Source organism: Purpureocillium lilacinum, assembly GCF_023168085.1.
Source record: "Purpureocillium lilacinum CBS 284.36 DNA, scaffold_5, whole genome shotgun sequence".
NCBI classification, from domain to species: Eukaryota; Fungi; Ascomycota; class Sordariomycetes; order Hypocreales; family Ophiocordycipitaceae; genus Purpureocillium; species Purpureocillium lilacinum.
The window spans coordinates 610,478-631,219 of record NW_027072115.1 but is presented as its reverse complement, the minus strand read 5'-3'; the positions used below and the strand labels follow the sequence as shown (position 1 = coordinate 631,219).

The window sequence follows — 20,742 nt, the reverse complement described above, 5'->3', positions numbered from 1 at the left end:
TTCCAACACCTACATCCACCTCATAGAACTACAGCCTCGCTAATAGTTGACCCGACTATTCCGTTCTCTACTGAGAGCATATGCAGCGATGCAAATCTATGTTCACTTTCCATTTTCTAACTATCAGGATGTTTAACGCGGCGGCAGCGGAGAGCCATCGCGCAAGGCATTTCCCAGGCCCACGGGCTGCGCCAGCAACTGGAGGCATCACGGCTTTCGACGACGCAATGGTGCCTCTTTCGGCAGCCTTGGCGCTTGGTATTGGTGGGGTCTGTGGCATACAGTTGGCAGAGCATAAGACAGGGTGCAAATTTTGCCATACTGGCGATCGCAGTCCCAGAAAAGTACAAGCATGGTAGAGGTTTAGATACGGTTTAATCGACGCAGGCCTCGATCATCTCCTGTCGACCCAAGAATGTCGTCCGCAATGTCTCCTCCAAGATCTGTTGCGTGAGAGCCTCCGAAAGACGCTCCGTTGCGAGCGCCACCGAAAGTCGCACAACGTTCTTTATCTCTCTTCCGTTCATCACATACTCGCCCAGCTTCGCGACATCGACGTCAGTGCCCCGGGGTAAAGAAGTGCGCCCCAACAGTGTCTCCCAGATCTGCACGCGTGCGTTGAAGGACAGCGGTTCGTAGCGTAGTGCAACCGTCACTCGACTCTCGACAGCGGGATCCAGCGCTCGCACCCGATTTGTTGTGAGGAACAAGATGCCAGGGTGGTACTCCAAAAGTCGCAACATGACGCAGACCATGGCGTTGCGGGTCAGGTCCGAGCTCGTCCGTTTCTCGACAAAGATGTCTGCCTCATCCAGCAGCACGAGGGCATTCCATTCGGAACACAGTTCCAACACTTCGCCAAGGCGATGTTCCAAGCTTTGTGCTGTCGCTCCGAGTTCTCCCATTGTGACAATGTAGAGGGGCAGATGGAGGAGTTCAGCAATTGCCTCGGCTGTCAGAGTCTTTCCCACTCCAGGAGGTCCATGTAGTAGAAATATGCTGCTCCCGGACTTTCCACCCACGAGATCGTCCACTCCTGAGCTGGCTCCGAAGCGAACCAATGCGCGAATTAGCTGCTTCCGCTCCTCGGCGAGGACGAGATTCTCAAACGCTTCATCCCGGAATATGACAGTCTCGAGACCCTCGACGAGGACCTGGCCCCAGGCTTTGGCGGTGAAACTGAAGCCAGCCAGCGCAGGCCAACAATACAAAGCCATTTCGGACGGCACGGTGTCCCAAATACTCAAAGTGTCTGGAACTGGTGCACTCTTCGTTGTTTTGCGGTTCTGCCATCGCTTGTGCAGTCCAGTGACATTGGACAAGGCAAGAGTCGGTTCGTCGGCGCCCGTGGCTGCTTGGTAGCCCATATTGGAGGCGCGAGCCACGTCTATCATGATTCGGCCCCCTGATGGCAACTGGCTGCTGCGGGGCTTGGCAAGTGTGCTGTTGCTCTGGCCACCGAATGAGCTTGTCTTGTGGATGAAGAACGTGTGTGGCGCGTATGCCAGAAACTTGGCACCGCCAACGCCGTACCGCGCGTACATCTCTCCCCGATTCTGGAGATCCTGGTGTGTGACCGGATCGACGGGTAAGTACGCAAGGCTGGAAAGAGGCCGAGCGCGAACGCCGGTCCAGCTGCTGAGGACTTCCGTGAAGCTGACCAACGTGAAGTGGTCTCCCATTGATGCCACGAACTGCATGCTAACGTGGAAAGTCTTTTGCATGCCGAGGAGGGCCCGATGTTCTTCGTAATAATAGTCGGTAACGAGAAGAGCCGCTGCCGCTCCGCCTAAAGCGGTAGTCGTTTGGAAAGTTGTTCCAGGCTGATACAACTCGCCTAGGCCCTCAAAGGTTATCAACCCACCCTCGATGAACCGACGGGCACTGCCTATTTCGTCGTCGTAGAGAGCCTCGAGCTCCTGAATGAGCTCGCGCAACCCGACAATCGACAGCGGCCCATCGTCTCTGGCCTGGAAGCCAAACCCAGACAGCTGTTCCAACGTTCGCGGCCGCCAATACTGCAAGAACATTGGCGGCCGTGTGACGACGCCTTCGTTATAGCGCTCAATGGCATGGAGGAGGCATCGTAATCTGCCCAGGATCATGTACAGTTGTTGCGCAGGTACAATGCGCTGATTCGGTGCGGAAATGTAGTTGGATACGATGGTCCTGAGAGGAATGGAGCCAGCCAATTCCGTGGGCTTCGGGAACTCGAAGACCGTGTCATCTTTGGTCGTGCCTTTTCGTTCAAACGGTCGACTGTCCGTCTTCTCCAGTTCTGAGCCATGGTGATGCATTGCGGACGGTTGCCAAGCTAGTCGTAAATATTCCGACCGTAGATTCCAAGCGAGGTGTTATCATGACATCAAACATCTTCCTCATCAGTCTTAAATGATTTGGCATGTAATTATGGCTCCATCCCTTTGTGGTAATAATCGGGCGACGGAAGGCAGCAACGTTGAACGAGCGGGTTGTGGGCCGCAGCGACAGGCTAAAGTCTTGCTGACGACTCCGCATGCACTAAAAGTAGGAGTTTGGCACACGCAATCAAGCTGTCAACCGCAGAATTACGAGTATGGGAGGGCCTGATCTAGCTGGAATACGTTGGGCTCCCTGCTGCCTTGAAATAAAGGGACACCGTTCGGATGCCCCGAGCACCCCGGAAGGCCGAGCATCTTTGGTCCAAGACGCTCAAGTCAGAGCGCGAGACTTGGGAACAGAGATATAATTGTCGCTGCCTGGGCCGTCAAGGATGGGTCTGGTCTGGGTCAAAAGGGAGTGGACCTCGTGCTTGCAGCGGTTGGAGAGAGACCTTCGGCGACGAGCGCAGACGGCGCCGACCGGACGCGTCGTGGCTTGGTGGATATAAGCTAGTTTTAGTTGTCTGCTAGTACATACGACCATACCTACTAGAAAGCACGGGATCCCGTCCGCTCTCCCATAGTTAAGCTGGTAAGGGGCAGATTAGTAGTTGGGTCGGTGACGACCAGCGAACACCGGCTGTTGTATGTTTTTTGCAATCTTTTTGCTCTCATTTCATGATCGCGTGAAGTTGAGGCGCTCTGCACTTTTGCTGTACTGGTGGGATTGAAGTGTCGTTGCGCGGTCGGCCCCCAACCTGCGACCCCTTATGCGACCTGGTGGATGACAGTAGGGCAGTCAAAGGGTCGTAGGCACGCACGCCTGATTCTCGGCTGAAGGACATTCATTTGGCCCGCCAACATGGCTGAAATGTTGGTGCCAGGCGGAACAGCACAGTTCTGAGACATCGCCGTGTGCCCTTGCGAGAGGCTTTGGCGCAACCGAGTCAAGCGGGTATACGCGCCGAGTGTTACTTGGTCAGCGGGCAGGCCGGCGGGCGCCTCTGTTAACCCACTACACCAAATCTAATGCACAGTTGTCTTACGCTTTTGAGGTGGCCAGAACAAAACGCATAGCAAGCGACAGCCTGAGCCAGACATGGTGGCTCAGCTTGATCCGCACAGGCTACGCGCCTCACAATATTCAGGGCGATCCGGGAGTACGATATATCGCGGGTGGTATGTCGCCTACAACGGTGGATAATCTTTGTGTTGTGGCACATCGTGGGCAAAAGACGGCAGTTATTAGAGAACCGAAAGTGAAAACGCAGGTACCGGTCAAAAGCGGACACTCTATGGTAGTCTGAGGCTTATAGGCATGTCAGGAGTCTCACAAGGCCCTCGTAAGAAGCGTCGTCACAACGTACAATAAGGCATTTTATCATCGAGTCCGTCTTCCACAATCGTTGCATGTTCTCTTTGTCGTGGATGGACAACAGAGGACGGTCGCACTCTTTTGCTCGACTCTGAAGCTGAATGGACGGGAAATGTGCCATTACGGAAGTGGGCAATGTCACTATCTACTAAATATAATCATTTGCCTATCCCAGCCAGGTCTAAGAAGGCAAGGATGCTTCTCACTGCTTATTTGTCTCCCTCCACAGAGTTTTCCAAGGGTGCATCTATCCAACCCTCAGTAAAGCCACCACCGAAGTCAATCAGCCAAGCATCGTCTTCTTCATCCATAATGATGTTGCTTGCTTTCCCATCGCCCCAGATGAGCCCCTTTGAATGCATTAATTCGACTGCCTCACAGACCTGCGATGCCCATTTCTGCCTTCTTTCCCTCGATATGCTTGAGATGTCGTAGTCCCCGAGATGCTGTCCAGGCACCCATTGCATGAGGAACCCGACGATACGGCCTGTGTCATGTTGCCGAGCGTAGCCCATAAGTTGCGGAGTACGAACCTAGTTGTCGAGGGCTGACGGCTAGATATTTTAAATGGTCTGCAAGGATATAAGTTCGCGGCTAATACTAGAATCCATGAACCTAGTGGCACCTATGTGGACCTTGTAGAACATTCTTATGCTATTAACTTAGACTAAGGCGGCGGTATAACCTGCGCCTTGTACGTATAGTTCCTGGATAATTATCTTACTGGTCGAATGCACCGGTAAGGTAGTATTAGGATAGAAGTCCTCTTTAAAAGAGCCATCTTCGTCGCGGTCAAGGAAGGATGACGTGTATTCTTCTTCGGGATCGATTCGCACAATGGTAGCGTTGTCATCCACTGTTTCTAATCGGAACACGTGAGTTGGCGGGAAGACAAGAGAGTGTAAATCGATACCATCAGTCGAGGGCGTAGGTGCGGCTTCGCTGAAGATATGTGACCCTGCATCAAGTATTGTCTCAAGCACTTCATCGACGATGTCTTCGTATTCGTCATCGTCGGTGTCGGGTGACGTGGCGCGGGCCAAGAGATCGATGAGGCGATCCTCGAGGGATTGTTGCACCTGACCAGGTCTTGAGAGAGAAGGGAAAATCTAAACGTCCATTCGCTGACCGTTGAACTCGACGACGATGTCGGCGCCGTCGCCGTCGCCAGCATGAACTTGGCGAACTACTATTTCGCCGGCATTGTCCATTGCAACCGGCTGCCACGTAGCGAGAGTCGCTGCAGTTTGTCCCGGCAAACTGGGAGGAAGAAGGCTCTTTGGGGGGTGTGTGAGAAAGTCATTGACAGAGATGCCGTTCCAAGGGCCGACAGCGACGTGGCAACGGCGGAAGCCTCGGTCGGGCCATGTCGCTATTTTGCTGCTGTTCAATGTTGTCTGGTCGGACTGCGACAGACCGCGACGACACGTTGGTCCCTACATTAAAGGCGCGGCTCCGGACCCTTCACCCTAGCGGCTGATACCGACCCGTGACTGGACAATACTGGGAAACCGACTGGAATGCCGCGCGCATGAGAACTCTTGACGCTGTCATGTCCAGTCGTTATTACTCTGGGTGCTTCTTTCGTGCCAAACCGGGAGGGGGGGGGCCGTCCGCCGACCCTGGGGGCAGAGCTGAGACTATCTTCTCTGCCATCAAGACGAAGGCGCTGGACCTGCTGCCCTTGAGGCTTCCGCTGGCCCAATAGGCCGTCCAAGACTATCTGCCGGTCATTTTCAATGCCGTTGCCGCCAAGACATAGTCCGGTTTCTCGCTCAAGAAATTGGGCGGTGGAGGGCGGACGGGGTCGCTGATGGAGGAGTTTCTCAAGGGAAGCAATGTGTTTGCAGCGGGGCCTGCTATCGCGGTGAGTTAAGCAGTCTGAAGAATGAACCGGAAAAGGCCGACTTAAACGACAGGTGATCTAATTCGGCTCGCTTCTATTGGGGACTTTATCTCGTACCGATCAAACGCCCAGGCTGAAGGTTGGGTATGTGCTCTCACTTGGCTTGTGTGCTGAGTGCCGACGGTACAGATTGTATACCCCTGGATGGCAGGAGATTAAGGTAACTAGGCACCTCTTGAACCGTACGAATAATATAAATGCGAAATATAATCTCCTTCAATTGTGCCTCTCCTCTCACTGGAACATGGTAGACCCAAGTCGCGGTGGCGCTGGCAGGTTGGCCATATAGAACGGAGCCGACTCCATGGAATTCATGCAGGGCAGTCAAAGCCCCACCATAGCTTCCAAGCTCCGCCGTAAACTCCCCCATGCCACGCCGCCTCTCAGAACCTCCCTCCCTTCTTCACCACCCGCCCGCGCAATGCGCACACGCACCTCCAACCGCCAGAAGCGCTACACGGTCGAAAAATACGACTTCGAAAGCAGCTCCGATGAGGTAGCAGCCGCCACGGCGTCCCGCCGACGACGTAAGGACGCCGACGAGCAGGACGCAAACTTTGACGACGCGGCAGCGGACGACCAGGCTCCCGACGACGACGATGACGATGCAGTGGACGCCTCCGACGACGATGGCATGGCCATCGACGAAGACGATGATGACGACGCCTCCGACGTGCCCAAGGGACGACGGCGTGCCCCTGCTGTTCCTGCCGCGCGCAAGCCGCCTCGCCGCAGCGGCCCCGGCAAGTCCGGCGGCGGCGCATCCCTCGCGTCGGCACAATACCGTGACGTCGAGCCCGTACCGCCGGACTCGCACGCGGTTAAGACGTACAGTGGGCCGTACGAGCGCGGTGTCCGCGGCCAGTCGCTTATCCAGGTGTGGTTCGGGCCGGCTAAGGACGCCGTGCACACGACGCAGCGCCTGCTGGACCGCTGGATCCCGTGGCCGGTGCTGCCGCCAAAGGTGCTGGACGACGAGGACCTGAAGCGGCTGCCAGAGCGGGGCGTGTGGGCGCCGGGCTGTTTTGACAGGCAGTTTGAGCTGGGCAAGGCATGGAGCGAGAGATGGAAGAGCGCGCTGGGAGAAGATGCGCCGCATACAAGGACGCTCTCGGCTGAGGAGGCGATACCGTTCCAGCCTCCGAAGGGATCACTGCCCGTCTTCGTAGGGCCGTATCCTGACCAGACGGAAATGAAGTTCGCACCTGGCGACGCCTTTGTGATATCACAAAACGGTATTTCCTTCGAAGACGACCAGCACGAGGCCAAGGTCCCTTCAGGATGGATGCTCGACACGGGCGGCGTGATCGTCGGCATGGACTGGGCGCCGCGACGAGACGAGTCCACCCCGCAGGTTCTCGCTCTGGCAGTCATACCGCGCGCAGACCATGACATGTACGACTACGAGGAGGAGCATCAGGAGCCGGGGTTTGAGCGGCACGGCACGGTGCAGCTTTGGGAGTTTCGTGGCGAGAGGATTGGTGAGGCAGGCATGATGAGGCCCCTGGCCACGGCGCCCACGCTGCAGAGGACACTGTGCCTGGATTGCGGGCGGGCGAGGAGGGTCAAGTGGAGTCCAGGGTGTGAGAACTTGCTGGCCATTCTCTGCGGCGATGGGAGCATCCGCGTACTCGAGGTGGAGGGAGAGGGTGACGGTTCATACGGTGCGTCAAATCTCTATCTATACGAGGGTGAAGCCACCAGACGTTTATGCTAACAGGAAGCAGAATGCGTCGAAACGCCAATCGCCGTTCTGAGGATGGTCGACGAGCAGGGAGTCAAGGCCACAGCCATGGACTGGGTCTCGGTTAACCGCCTTGTCGCCGGCTACACGGACGGATCCGTGGCTCTCTGGTCCATCCACCCAGCCCGCCTCCTCTCGCGCCACCCCGTTCACCACAGCGACGTCATCGCCCTCTCGACGGGCTATCCCTCGCAGCCGTACCTCGTCGCGTCCCTGCCTGTAGGCGGGTCCGCCAAGCTCGTCGACCTGCGCTGCCCGAGCTACGAGACGACCGAGGTGCAGATCAACGCGGTCAACACGGAGCCTAACATGCTTGCCTGGAGCGACCACCTGCAGGGCTTCTTCTCGACGTACCCGTCTGCCAACGCGCTCAACACCATGGTCGGCTTCATGTTCCACCGGCACTTTCCCCTCGTGCGCCGCATCTTCACAGCGGAGTGCTTCCCATCGTGCCTCGCCGTGGGGAAGACGCACCCGTTCCTGCTCGTCGGCACGACAGACGGGTCGCTGTGGGCCCTAAATCCGCAGTGCGAGCTCTTCAAGGCGCGCCGGCCGCCGACGGACCGCATACGCCTGCTGCAGCACCAGCATCGCCCGGCGGAGCACTTCCCTCCAGATTCTCCGGCGTCCTCCCGCGGTGCGGCCAGGATAGTCCAGGGATTCGCCATGGAGAAGAATTCGCATGGCACGGAGACCAGAGGCCCGCCCAAGAAAGGCAAAAAGGCGAAGAAGGGCGAGGACGGTGACGAGGGAGGTGGCGACGACGAGCCCAATGCGCTCATGGATCCTTCGCGCGCCGTGGTCCACGAACTGGGCACGCGCGTTGCGGTGGTGGAGTGGAATCCCAACGAGGGATACGGATGCTGGGCCGCGGCCGCGCTCGGGTCGGGGCTCGTGCGCGTCATGGACCTGGGACTGGAGAATGTTGCTGTTGATGAGTGATGTCGATGATACCCATGAATTGATGCTATTCGTTTATGCACTGCGACCCCATGACGGTGTGGTGATAGTCAAACGCCTTGGTCATGCCGTAAAAGTGCGTCCCGGCAGCGAGCAGGACGAACATGTGGAAGATTTGGTGCGAGCTGCCCCAGATGTCGAAGGCGCCTGGCGAGCTGCGCTCAGGCCAGCGGACCTGCGACGGTTAGACTGCATTCACAAGTGGCATTATCTGCCGGACTTACTGCGTAGAGTACCGCGCCAAAGATGTACATGGCGCCGTGGCCGATGACCCAGCTGATGCTCATCCGGTCTTCGAGCTCCCGGAAGCCGTAGATGGACAAGCCATGAACGACGGGAATGACGCCTGAGAGACCCAGGCCGATGAACATGCTGGCTCGATAAGGCCGCCACTGAGGCGTACGGAAACGCTCTATCCAGGAGACGGCAGCACATCCAGTACCGAGGAGACATATCTGCGACGTGTTAGCTTTGTGACTCGCTAGACGTGGCGCCACGGCGACTTGCCAGGCCGAGATATCCTGTAAGCAAGACTGGCTTGCAAAAGAAGCCATAGTACAGCGCGGGGACGTAGCTCCCGACAATCAATGCCACGATGCCCGTATAGTCGAGCTTGTTCCCCCAGCGGGCCACCTCCTCGCTATGATCAACGAGCGCATGGAACGTGGCGCTCATGCCCAGACACACCACCGCGCCGCCAAAGAAGCACGCAAAAGCGCAGACATCCGCGCTCGAGGCAAAGGCATAGCGCTCACGCACGACGCCATACAGGCACCACAGAGAGATGCCCACGGCGACGATGGCGCCGAGGAGGTGCGTCCAGATGTTGACGGACTCGTTGTGCAGGTAGAAGAGGGAGCGCAGGGAGTGCGCGTACGAGCCGCGGATGGGCCGGTAGCCAGAGCGGATGAAGGCGTTGTCGCGGCGCCAGGCGGGCAGGTCGTCCCACAGGTGGAGGAGCGTGTGCTCGGCTTTCTGCTCGAAGGCTTTGACGGCGTGGACGATGGCGTCTGCTGCGGAGGACGAGGATGAGGATGTGCGCTGGTGTTGTTGACGGCGGCGCGGACCGTCTGCGGTGTTGGCGCTGTGGCCCTTGGCTTCGGGCGTGGCGGCCATGTTCAGGTTTCCCACCGCGACGGTGCAGAGGTCTACGGGCAGAGGTTTAAAGTGTCGTCTGATCTGGATATCATGTTGGGATGGCGGCGCGGCCCATGGCTCGCTTTTAAAGTGGACGCGGTGTGGATGATGGATGATGCAAAGTGGTTGATTTTGGGGCGATGGGAATTGTTGGGAACAGCACGTGTAAGTCCGACGGACGCTCCGAGGCTGCTGCTGCTGGTCTCGCTGCGCTGCGCTGACGGCGATCCACCACCAGCAAGCAATCTGCTGAGGATCAACGTTTCCAAGGAAATAACAAGCTATTCAAAGAGGTTTGGAGGCGATGGCCATGACGCGTCTGCAAGTGGTCGACGTCTGCCACTTGGATCGGCCTCGGACGGTTCGGCGCCAACGCCACGCCCTATGCAGCCTTGCCGGCGAACGGGCACAGCGCCACGAATTCATCAGGCACATGGCATCGACACATGGACATCACGGGCCAGGAACCGGCAAGACTTGGGGCGTTTATCGTTTCTCATTAGCAGTCACTCATCTGCAACCCCGCGGTATACCGAACATTGAACCCAAAAAAAAACACCATCCCCGCTCGTTAGCATGCGTCTCTCTCTACGCAGCACGGCACAAACACGGGGTTAGCCTTTCACGCTGCGGGCGCGCAAGCCATCGCCATCGCCGCCGCTCCCCATTTATTTCTTGCCGCTCTTCTTGATGCCCTGAGCGCCGGTGTTGAGGGGGCCCTTGCCGCCAGCCTTGGCCGCCATTTCCTTGCGTGCCTTTTCCTCTGCCAAGATGTCAGTCTCTCATCGGCGTGACGTCCGCGTTTCGTGGTCAGGGCTCCGTAGGTAGGTAGATGGGCTGCGTACCGGCGCGCTTCTTCTCAAGATAGGCCATGTCGTCCTCGTCGAGCTCCTTGTTGGCCTTCTTGGCGGCCTTCAACGGCTTGGCCTTGCCGCCTGCGCAGCAAAGTGGTCAGCGAAAAAAAAAGTCCCAACGGCACAGCAGCATACGAAACTGCGTTCGGCGTGTCTGCAGGTCGGCGCAGCCGCCATCAACGGACGGGGTCCGCAGCCAAGTTGTCGCGTACCTTCTCTGTTGGCGCCACCCATTGTTGTCTGTAGCGAGAGGGGATCCGGGGGAAGAGACTGAAGGTGAGTGATGACGGTACGTACGGGCGCTCGTTCGGCTGGCGGTGGCAATGCGGATGGACGATTCTCCCCGCGGCGACAGGGAGTCGCGATATTTTTGGCGGGCGGTGAGGACCTGCTTGGAGGGACCCTGCGGGGCAGAATCTTCACGGTTTCTTATGTAATCGGATCCGTGAGCACGGCGGCCCCACATGTGTGAGCTAGTGCCTGTGGCAGCTGCTGCTGCTGCTGCTGAGAACGATGAGTTCATGTTTTGGATCCCGCCCGGCAGCGACATCGCTTCACCCACTTCACACCTCCCAAACACCACCCCTCCGAACATTCGCTGCGGTATAGCCATCACCACCACACAGCAGCACCCCGTCATCGTCAGCATCCTGTCCGTCTGACCTTGGCTCCTTCCGTCCCCCCGAGCGATTCGCTTTCGGTCGCTTCATTCCCGCGTCGCTCGCCGCCAACTCTGGGCTGCTCGCCTGAGCCCGAGTTACTGCGAAGCATCGTCGTCTTTCCCCCACTGCAAACGCCGCTTCTACCACTTCAATTCGACAGCCCCTCCTTCCTAAACACCCCGCATTGGTCTCTCATGGCCGCGGGTTAAACGACTGTTGTTGATCTGGTTGGACGCTTCCTTCTGATACGCGCTGCCGCATTCTCAAGAACGCTCGCTGACGCTCCTTCTGCCCTTGGCACTGTCCTTCTTGGTCCTCCCCCCTCCCTCCGGCTTGCCCATCATGTCGTTGAGCTCGGACGAGGGTGAGATCAGGGACGATGGAAACGGGGACCTGAAGGCATCTCCCCAGACTTCTCGAGCAGGAAATGGAGTTGACCGTCAAGGCAGACCGCGCGACCCGTCGCCCGCTCCGTCGCGAGGGAGCGCCAGCTCCTCTCGCCGGAGCCGCTCTCCTCGCGGATTCAAGAGGCTGCGTGACGACGGAGACCACTATGGTGGTGGACGAGACTACGATTCGAGACCTTCGCGTTCTCGACGCGATGACCGCCGGGGACGAGATCGCGGCAGGCGACCTTCCGACAGCGTCTACGACGACGCCCCTCGACACGACTACCGCCGAACGCGCGTCTCGTACGAGGACCTAGACCGTCCGGCGCCCCACGGCTCGAGCTTCAACGAGTCGCGTCAATATCGCGACGACGCTGATCAGCACCGCCGCCGAGACCAGGACCGCGATCGAAACGGCCACCGCCCTCGCGATGGCGGCTACGGTCGGCAGCACGATCGCTACGACAACCGTCGCCGAGACGCCTACCGCGATGAGCAGCCACGACGTCGAAGCCGCTCCCCCGGCATGCATCGACGCGATGCGGGCGACCACGGAAGACGCAATCGCGAGAATGGCGGCGACAGAGCCTCGCTCCCACTGCGGACGGATTCACGTTCATCGGGGGCCCTCAATTCCACCACTGTTGAGACAGCGTCAAGCAGAATGTCGGTGATCCTCAGATTTCCTTCTCGCACCGTTATCCTGCTGCTACCATCTTCCCGTTCTCCGCTGCAGCCGTTTGTCATTCTGTCTTTGCAGCAATCTCCTACTCCCTCGTGGTGGATGGCGGTTATCTCTGTGTCTCCACGTCCGCGAACTCGTTCTCTTCCCCCATGGCGACGTCCTCTTCCACCATGGCGGCGTCCTCTCCCCCCCTGGCGTCGTTCTACTCCCCCGTCTCTTCGTTCTGTTCCCCCATGGCGGTGTCCTCCTGTCCCATGGCGTCGTTCTACTCCCCCGTCTCTTCGTTCTATTCCCCCATGGCGATTTCCAGAAAACATGCTAACTCCTGTGCAGGGAGACGACGAAGGAGCCGTCTCCGGAACCAGATTTCCAGGAACCGGAGCCGATCGACGAGGACGCCGAGATTGAGCGGCGCCGGAAGCGGCGCGAGGAGCTCCTGGCCAAGTCCAGCTCGGCCACGCCTCTGCTCCTCCATGCCGTCGGGGCCGCCGCCGAAAAGGCCGGCAACACGGCATCGCCCGCCCCCACGCAACCAGAGCCTCGCCAGCAATCGCTGGAGGCCCGTACCCCCCGGACGCCAGGCTCTGGTAAGACACCATAGCCGCAAGAGTAATGTTTGAGTAATGACCGTATAGACTGGCCCTCGCCTCGCTCGCCCGCCTCGCGAGACGAGCCTCTGGACGACAAGGGCCTCATGAACACGCATGTGAACGCGGAGGCCGCTGAGCCGGAGGGGCCATCGGCCGCCGACTACGACCCAACCGTTGACATGCAAGAGGATGAACGCAGAGGCGAACTTCGGCATGGGCAGGCCGTCATGCACGGCGAAGCACAGCCGGTCGAGGCGCCCCATCCGGAGAGTCCTAAGCAGCGGGACTCTGATGACGAGGAAGATGACTTTGACATGTTCGCAGAGGATTTTGACGAGGTCAAGTACGCGGCTCAACGGGCCAAGGCGCCAGACACGCGCCAAGTCCAGGGCGGCATCCTGGAAGGTGATGACTCGGAGGGCTTCTACAAGATTCGCGTCGGCGAGATCCTGGACTCTCGCTACAAGGTTCAGTCGGTGCTAGGTCAAGGCATGTTTGCTCGAGTTGCCCGCGCCGTCAACCAGGAGACCAAGAAGGTGGTCGCCGTCAAAATCATCCGCAACAACGCGGCGCTGCGAAAGGGAGCGCTCACCGAGATTGCCATCCTGAAGAAGCTCAACGACGGGGATCCATCGAATAAGAAGTACATTGTCCGGTTTGAGCAGTCTTTCGACCACCAGGGGCACCTCTGCATGGTTTTTGAGGGGCTGGAGATGAACCTTCGCGAGGTGCTAAAGAAGTTTGGCAAGAATGTCGGCATCAACCTCGAAGGCACACGGCGCTTTGCGCGGCAGATATTTGTCGCGCTCGACCATATGCGCAAGAGCAGCATCATCCATGCCGACCTAAAGCCTGACAATATCTTGGTGAGTTGCCGGCGCTGGCCTAGATGTGGGTGGATGCGGCAATGCTAACGAGGGCAGATCCATGAAACGCGCCAGTTTGTCAAGATTTGCGACTTGGGAACCGCCATCGATAGAGATGATGCGGCGACGGCGCACTCGCAGGTCACACCGTACCTGATCAGCAGATTCTATCGAGCACCCGAGGTGATTCTGGGCATGGACTATGACTACGCTATTGACGTGTGGTCCATCGGCTGCACGCTGTTCGAGCTGTTTACGGGCAAGATCCTGTTTCCCGGCGAGAACAACAACCAGATGCTCAAGCTCATGATGGAACTTCGTGGGCGCATGTATCCCAAGTACTACAAGCGCGGACAGATGTGGCCGCACCACTTTGACGACCGCGACAACTTTGTCAGCGTCTCGCGCGACAAAATTACCAACAGGGTAAGCGGCGTTTTTCGATGTTAATGGATTCGATGGCGGCCGACGATTTTGGCTCGAAACGCCGAGTCATCGCCACCGCAGTCCAGGCCGAGCCCGGACCACGCGCGGCGTAAGTGCGTCGCTGAGCGGTGCGATGGTAATGGCGTGTCGGCGTAGGCGCCGAAGAGGATCGCGGAACGTTGGATCGGGATTATTGCTGGACTATTGCCCAGTGGCTGGTGTCCCACAATTCCTGTCAGCGGCACTGCAGGCTGCCACGCTTCAGTCGTGGACCAGGGTCTATCCGTCAGCCTCATCCTCGAATTGGCCTCAATATTGGTTGGCGGCGGCTTCGCCTTGTTTCTGTCTTTGCCTTGTTTCTGCGCGTCCTGGAAGTCACCGTGTTCCAGCCCTGTCATTCGCGCCCGGCATTGGGGCCAGCTACTGACGCGCATCTCTCTGATTTAGGAAGTCATGAAGACCATGATTGTCAAGCCAACCCGAAGTCTGGGCTCCCGCCTCGACGATGCCGCCTCGGGCATGTCAGCCGCCGAGAAGCAAGATCTAGACCGGTTCCGAGACCTGCTGGAAAACTGCCTCGTGCTGCACCCGGAGCGACGCATCACGGCGGCGGAGGCGCTCCAGCACTCCTTCTTCCACAACAAACGAGTCGCGACGCACCCACGCTAGGATAAGAGGGGCATGTGGAAACGAGCTTGATTGCTGGGCGGGAGCGAGCCAGCTTGGGTGGGAGCGGGATTGATGCGTGGCGCGCGGAGCAAGGACGGTACCGGGGCGGGAGTACATTGCGCTTGTTTCAACAGACGACACACTGCGACGGCGTTGGACGGTTGTGCTGCGTACGGGAACACTTGGGTCACGGCGGACAGGCCGCATCATCAGCCAGCCAGCGCACGGCGCATGCAGACCGTGCTCGAGAAGGGCACTTGGGGGTATGTCGGTCGCCGCGGCTGGCATGGCATAGGATAGGTATCGCTGTTGGAGTATTGGAATACAATACATGTGTGCACGGATGAAGAGCGCCGATGATGCGATGCCGCCGTGCCACTCGGATGAGGCTGTCGACTTGCACAAGCCGCCCGATGCCCTGCTGTCCTCGCCCGGCCTGCGGCTGTGCCTGTGCCTCTGCACTTGAGTGGTCAACGGCCTGTGATCTCTCGAGTGCCGCCACGTCGTGTCCGCCTCGCCACGGCGGTGCTGCCTCTCCGTCCTTGCTTTGCCGTGCCTCGCACCTGGTCTGTCTGCCTCGCACCTGGACTCCTTCCTCCCGTTTGCATCTGCCACAACCCAACCATGCGCCGGTCGTGGCACGCCGCACAACCCGAGACCCGTTGCGGCTGGGTCATGTAATACGTACCGCTCCAGGTGATGATAGAACGAAGGCTTTCACGCCTGAAGCAACGCAATCGCTTTTTCTCTTCCCCGCCAGTCTCTTGTACGGAGCACTATACGTTTCTTTTTTCTTTGACTGGATTTCAATTGCAGAGACGTGATGATGTAGGTTTATTTTTCAGGTCTCTTGTTTATTGTGTGTGCGTGAACCCGAATAACACGCTCTCTAGCTGAGCGAAGCTAGCTAGCTACCCTAGACGTTGTACACACATCACAAGCCGCGATGCCACGGTGCTGCAGCACGACAGGGTATTAATTAGAAGGCGGGCTTGAATTGGGGGTCTCTTGCGCGTTGCAGCTATGAATAAGAGGATGTTGTGGGAGTGCAGCTCGTGGTGTTGTGCATGGCTGTCGTACCTTCCGTGCGTAACCCAGCAAAGCGAGCAATGCTGTTTGGTTGAGCGCCGTGACGAGGCTGAGTACGAGGCTGGTCAGGCAAGGGGGGGCTGGCTGCCCGCACACAGACATATTGACAATGCAGGTGAGAGGCATGATTCCCTACGTCCACGCTTTCGAACCGGGGCGTCGGCTGAAGGGCTGGGCTGGGCTATGGTGAGGGAAATATGCTTGTCTGTCATGCATGACATGAGAGGCGGCGATATTGAGGAGGCGGACAGGTAATAAGCGCAGGGGCAAGGGCACGGCTCGCCAGCCTCGCCGCGAGAGCGATACAGCAGCACGACAATGCGCGGCGTGTTTACGAGGCTATTACATAGGTAGGTAGTCGCCGAGGCGGGGATTCCGCCACCGCCCTGCGTTGCGTGCAGTGGGCAGGATCCGGGCATTGCACATGTAAGGTAATAAGGTAGGTAGGCTCGGCGTCTACACGGCAGGGCAGGGCACAGACAATGCACGCTCACCGTCTACGTACGTACTCCGTACAGCAATATTACGGCGCAGCATATCGCATCGCAGCAGGCACCCCGAGGGACAATGGCCGAGCGAGCGAAAGACGCACAGAGAAAGGTAGAGACAGCTGCGCGCCGCCCCGCCAGCATGGCCAGCCAGCCAGCCAGCCAGCCAGCCAGCCAGCCAGCCAGCCAGCTGCAGCAGCGCCTCGCACCTGCAGCGGGCGTTGGGTGCTTGAGGGAAGGGCCGGCGCTGCGGCACGGCACTGGGGCTACGGCCACATCCGCTGCGAGTCATCCACGGGCGTGGCCGGCGCCCTGCGTCTGTTGCGGCCACCAACCACCTGGCCTGCGAGCACCGGCCTACGGGGGGCTGCTGGCAGTGGCACATACGACACTGTAACCCAAGTGCCGGATTGGAAAGAGAGGCGCGCCAGAGGGTTTGCGCAGTCGCGTGCAGCTCGTTTGCCGGGGCCGATGCGGGAGGCCGGGCAAGGCGGGGGAGTCCGACGCAAGGGGCGGCCGTTTCGGCTGCCGGAGAGCAAGCAAGCAAGCAAGCACACGATGCGTCTCGCGTGCGGTTCATGACGTCCGTGCCTGCGTCCCGAGACCAACCCGTGTCTGCATAGATCAATATCGTCGGGTGCGAATGCGCAGGTTTCGTTCCCGAGCGGACAGCCGTCGGTCAGCCCGTGAGCACGGCGCACGGCGACGTCGAGGCAAGACGGACCACCAAGATGCGCAGGGAGGACATCCAGACTTCCAACCTGTAAGTGCAGGTCCACGATTCAACATGCCTCCCCGTGTGTGTGCGACGGACCACGAAGGGAGGACAGAAGCCGTTGAGCTGTGCCTGCGCTGAGCCCGGCGCACGGGAGTCGCCCTGCTTCACCTAGCCTGCCTGCCTTGCGCTGGCGAAGCCCACGGTTGGCGGAGGAATCATGCATGCCGCATTGCAGCTTGATTGAGCCGAGTGACGTTGACCGAGGCCCGTCTGGGAGTGAAACACGGTGACGACAGAGCACCGGCCGGCAGTGATGCGTCTGTGCTGGTGCCGCGGTATGACCTGCCTTACACGGCGATGATGCGAGGGAGCACCTTGTAGGACACGTGAGAGAGGCAATCGAGGATCCCGCCCTGAGCAACGGAGCACGATCACGGCGCGCTGAACGAGCGGTGACGTGTTGTGGCTGATAGACGTGCGCGTGTACGCAGGGCAGACGGCCAACAGCCGCAACGGCGTCGCAGCCGATGAAACATGCAGTGATATTCCCAGGCCAAGGCGTCGGCTGTGCGCCTGCGACCAGATTCGACGATCGTACTTCGTACTGCGTGGTGAGTCGTCGGTTGGACAGACAGACTGAGGTGGTCGAGCGCCAGGACTAACTTAGTGTACCGTTTCGCACGTCCTTTTCGCCGTCCGTGCCGTCGTCACCGTCTCGGGATCTCCAGTGATGGAGGGTCGGGAGCACCGTAACCGACGGTCACAGGGAGAGGAGCAGACGGTCACAGGGAGAGGAGCAGACGGTCCGACGCGGGCGAGGGGCTGCTGAAGACCGTGCGGCGCGGTCCACGCATCCACGGCAGATGGTGGGCGGCCGATCTCCAGGTGGTCAATGGTTTAACGGGAACACCGAAAGCTGTACGGACACAACTTTTTGGTAGCGTTGGCGCTGGCGTTGGCGTAGGCCGTGATGGTGGTGGAGAGCGCGTGCAACGGCGCAGCCACGGCTGATCGATAGACCCCAAGCGAACGCAGCGTGCGCACCGATCGAGAAGAGGCACAGATCGAAAGCCACAGGCGGGATCGAATCGAATCGAAGGGAAGGGGTAGGTTAGCGTAGATGGCATGCAGCGGCGAAGGAGAAGGCAGCGGGCGCCGATCGCCTCTCTGTGCGCGCGCAGACGGGCAGGCACACGATCACACACACACAGGCCAAGCTTTTTCTTCCGCAGCACGCGTGCGGCGCGTGGGGAAAGGGAAAAGGGGGGGGGAGGGGGCGAAGGTTGATGTCATGGCGGATGGTTGATTACAGAGAAAGTGTCGAGATGGTTGGAGGTTTGGTGCCGACTGATGGGTGGTCAAATGTGGGGCGCAGGGAGAGGCCCTGGAGAGACCGGCCACTGTTTCTCACTGGCTACGGTGGAGGCGACCCCGCAAAGCCCCCGCTGGAGCTTGGAGGGGGACTGCGTGTGCCCTCTCGCTACAGCGTGCCACGGCGTGCCACGGCGGGCATGCTGCTGCCCCCTAGCGCTGACTGACGGGACGTCGCTGTGAAATCAATTCCAGTGAGGTGATCAACCGAGGGGTTCTTGTGGCCAGCGCCCCCCCTCCGGCTCCCACTGCGATCAGCCTACAGGTGCGGGAGTGCCCCGAAACAGCCGTCGACGCCGCTGGACTGCGTGTGCCAACCCTTGGAAAGTCTCCATCCGGCCATTCTCACGGCGTGCCAGATCGGCGCGGACTGATTGACTGACTGCCCCGTCATTGTCACTGACCTGCCGAATTATGCAACGATGCTCGCTCGCTCGCTCAGCGGCGGATGTTCACTCCGGAATGCCCGGGGTCTGTGATTCGTATCGAGGCTCGCGATCCAGGTGCTCGCCCAGCCTGGTCGCTTCCCTCATCCCCCCGTCAGGTTCAATTGTTCCCGCCGGCCGGCAGCCCCGCCGATTGCGACCCCTCATGCCCGCCCACCCTCCGGGGCCCGGCCGTAGAGCACCTACGAAGTACACCCCGGCGCCGGCGTCACCTCCACCCTTTCGTCCCGGCCTCCCAGCGGCAGAATCCCGTTGCCGTCGACGTCTCACCCAGCCTGCCCGCGGCCCCCCTTCTCCATCCCCTTCCACGTCCCTTGGCCTCATGTAAGACCATCCACGACGACAGCGTCGATGACGACGAAACGGCCCGCGCCTGGGCTGGCATCCCGTCCGTCCACCTGACCTTCACCGTCTCGCGAGTCGCCACCACGCCCTCACCTCCCCTCCCCCCCCTTTTCCTCCCTGCGCATCATCCCATCGTGAAACCTCCATAGCCGCCGGCCTCCCATCCCAGCCCGCACCAGCCCTGCTTGTCTGTCCGAGGGGACACTACTCCAACACACACGGCGTCACACCTGCGATCCTTTCGCATTCTCCCCTTGCTCTCCATGCGTATTGGTCCTCGGCCCGGCGGCTGCGAAGGAGGAACGGACCCCTTCTGGCTGGCCCCACCGAAGTGTCACTTACACGCTACCATAGTCTCGACCACGTCTCCTTAGCGAACGAAGCCTCAAATAGACAAGGCAAAGAAGGAGACCAGAAACAAAAAAGCAAAGGCAGAGAAGAAGCGGTGAGCACATGTTTTGGGGTCTCTCTAGTCTCTTGCTACGTACTCGTACTAGACGGGGGCCAATACGTAGTCCTCCTGCCATCTTTCTTCTGCGTAACCCTGCGCGACACGCGACACGGACGCAAGGGGCTCCCGCCGCGCTCTACATGAAACGCAAAAGCAAATGGCTGGACGTAGTTTATCACCACCACTTAGTAATACTTGTCGGCTTAAGCTTGGTACGGGGCACCTACACGGCATTTGGCCGTGTTTAGCCTGGGGGCCAGCCCACTCCAGGAGCCGGCCGGGAAAGCAAAATAGACTGGAGGCAGGACTGGGACCCGCACACGCGAGACACACATGGCGCGCCCTGCTCGACGCAAGGGAGACCAGAACTGACTGCAACAACAACAAACTAACACCCCGTCATCCCGTCCCCAGGCAGGCCCCCCCGACCACCCCCCGGCTACCGGTGGGGTTAAGCAAGCAAGCAAAGCAAGGCAAGGCAAGGCAAGGAACTCAAACCCAGCGTAATGGAAGCTCCCGGCGAAGCTTCCAGGCACGCCACGCTATCCCGAGTGGGGGGGCAGGCATTAATGGTGGCCCCGAATGTCTGTCGCAGGCGCAACGCAAGGGAGGCACGCAGGCTCGCTCGCGTATCGTCCCGCAGAGGGCCCGTCTGGACTTTGGACCCTGCCCAGCCTTGCCGGCAAACCTGGCTGGGTCTGGTGGACGGCCCCCCGGGACCGACGGAGAGAGACCATGATGCGCATGCCCGAGACAGACGGCCGGGCATCGGTGGGATGGATGAGTGGGACGCGTGCGTGCGTGGATGAATGAACGGTTATGATGTGATGAATGAATTGGGTGCATGGATGAATGTACTTGTCTCGTCTATGGGCTTGCTGCTGCACGAGTCTGCTGCCTCGCCCGGCGCACGCGTGCCATATGCCATCCTCCGCGGCACAGACACATTGACTGTCCTGCGCCGGCCCGGTCAACAAGAGCATGCATGCGTGCATTCCACAACTCCCTAAGACACCAAGACACGCAGTGCCTGCGACTGCCTGCCTGTCATGCCCGTCTCCTAGCCCACTCGAAAAGATCCCCTGTCTTGCCTTGTCGGCCTGCGTTGCCAAGTTGCCTTGTCGGCCTGGCCGCCTGCCACCCGCTGTCTCAGACCCTGAACGACATGTCCCCCCAAAAACACTGACCTGCCAGAATTAGCCATGCTCTGC

The 20,742-nt window shown here is 59.5% G+C and overlaps 6 protein-coding genes and 1 non-coding gene across 7 annotated transcripts; 3 read left to right on the top strand and 4 right to left on the bottom strand.

Moving 5' to 3' along the window:
* Positions 1-374: 374 nt before the first annotated feature.
* PLICBS_006789 (uncharacterized protein) lies at positions 375-2,297 on the bottom strand (the record flags this gene model as incomplete). Its single annotated transcript, XM_018320167.2, has 1 exon — positions 375-2,297. The coding sequence occupies one exon, from the start codon at positions 2,295-2,297 to the stop codon at positions 375-377; it is 1,923 nt and encodes a 640-aa protein (XP_018180064.1).
* A 595-nt stretch (positions 2,298-2,892) lies between these two features.
* PLICBS_r0013 lies at positions 2,893-3,012 on the top strand. Its single transcript, XR_010602344.1, has one exon. It is a non-coding gene; the product is annotated as a 5S ribosomal RNA (ribosomal RNA).
* Positions 3,013-6,062: 3,050 nt separating this feature from the next.
* PLICBS_006788 (uncharacterized protein) lies at positions 6,063-8,327 on the top strand (the record flags this gene model as incomplete). Its single annotated transcript, XM_018320165.2, has 2 exons — positions 6,063-7,305; positions 7,369-8,327. 2 exons carry the CDS (start codon positions 6,063-6,065, stop codon positions 8,325-8,327), a joined length of 2,202 nt encoding a protein of 733 aa, XP_018180062.2.
* A 25-nt stretch (positions 8,328-8,352) lies between these two features.
* PLICBS_006787 (uncharacterized protein) lies at positions 8,353-8,716 on the bottom strand (the record flags this gene model as incomplete). The annotated part of the gene is made up of 2 exons (XM_018320164.2): positions 8,353-8,520; positions 8,570-8,716. 2 exons carry the CDS (start codon positions 8,714-8,716, stop codon positions 8,353-8,355), a joined length of 315 nt encoding a protein of 104 aa, XP_018180061.2.
* A 94-nt stretch (positions 8,717-8,810) lies between these two features.
* On the bottom strand, positions 8,811-9,461 carry PLICBS_006786 (uncharacterized protein; the record flags this gene model as incomplete). Its single annotated transcript, XM_065601051.1, has 1 exon — positions 8,811-9,461. One exon carries the CDS (start codon positions 9,459-9,461, stop codon positions 8,811-8,813), a length of 651 nt encoding a protein of 216 aa, XP_065457123.1.
* A 689-nt stretch (positions 9,462-10,150) lies between these two features.
* PLICBS_006785 (translation machinery-associated protein 7) lies at positions 10,151-10,570 on the bottom strand (the record flags this gene model as incomplete). The annotated part of the gene is made up of 3 exons (XM_018320163.2): positions 10,151-10,245; positions 10,328-10,417; positions 10,549-10,570. 3 exons carry the CDS (start codon positions 10,568-10,570, stop codon positions 10,151-10,153), a joined length of 207 nt encoding a protein of 68 aa, XP_018180060.1.
* Positions 10,571-11,340: 770 nt separating this feature from the next.
* PLICBS_006784 (U4/U6 small nuclear ribonucleoprotein prp4) lies at positions 11,341-14,623 on the top strand (the record flags this gene model as incomplete). The annotated part of the gene is made up of 5 exons (XM_018320162.2): positions 11,341-12,053; positions 12,406-12,659; positions 12,708-13,528; positions 13,586-13,954; positions 14,402-14,623. The coding sequence occupies 5 exons, from the start codon at positions 11,341-11,343 to the stop codon at positions 14,621-14,623; spliced, it is 2,379 nt and encodes a 792-aa protein (XP_018180059.2).
* Between the last annotated feature and the right edge of the window lie 6,119 nt (positions 14,624-20,742).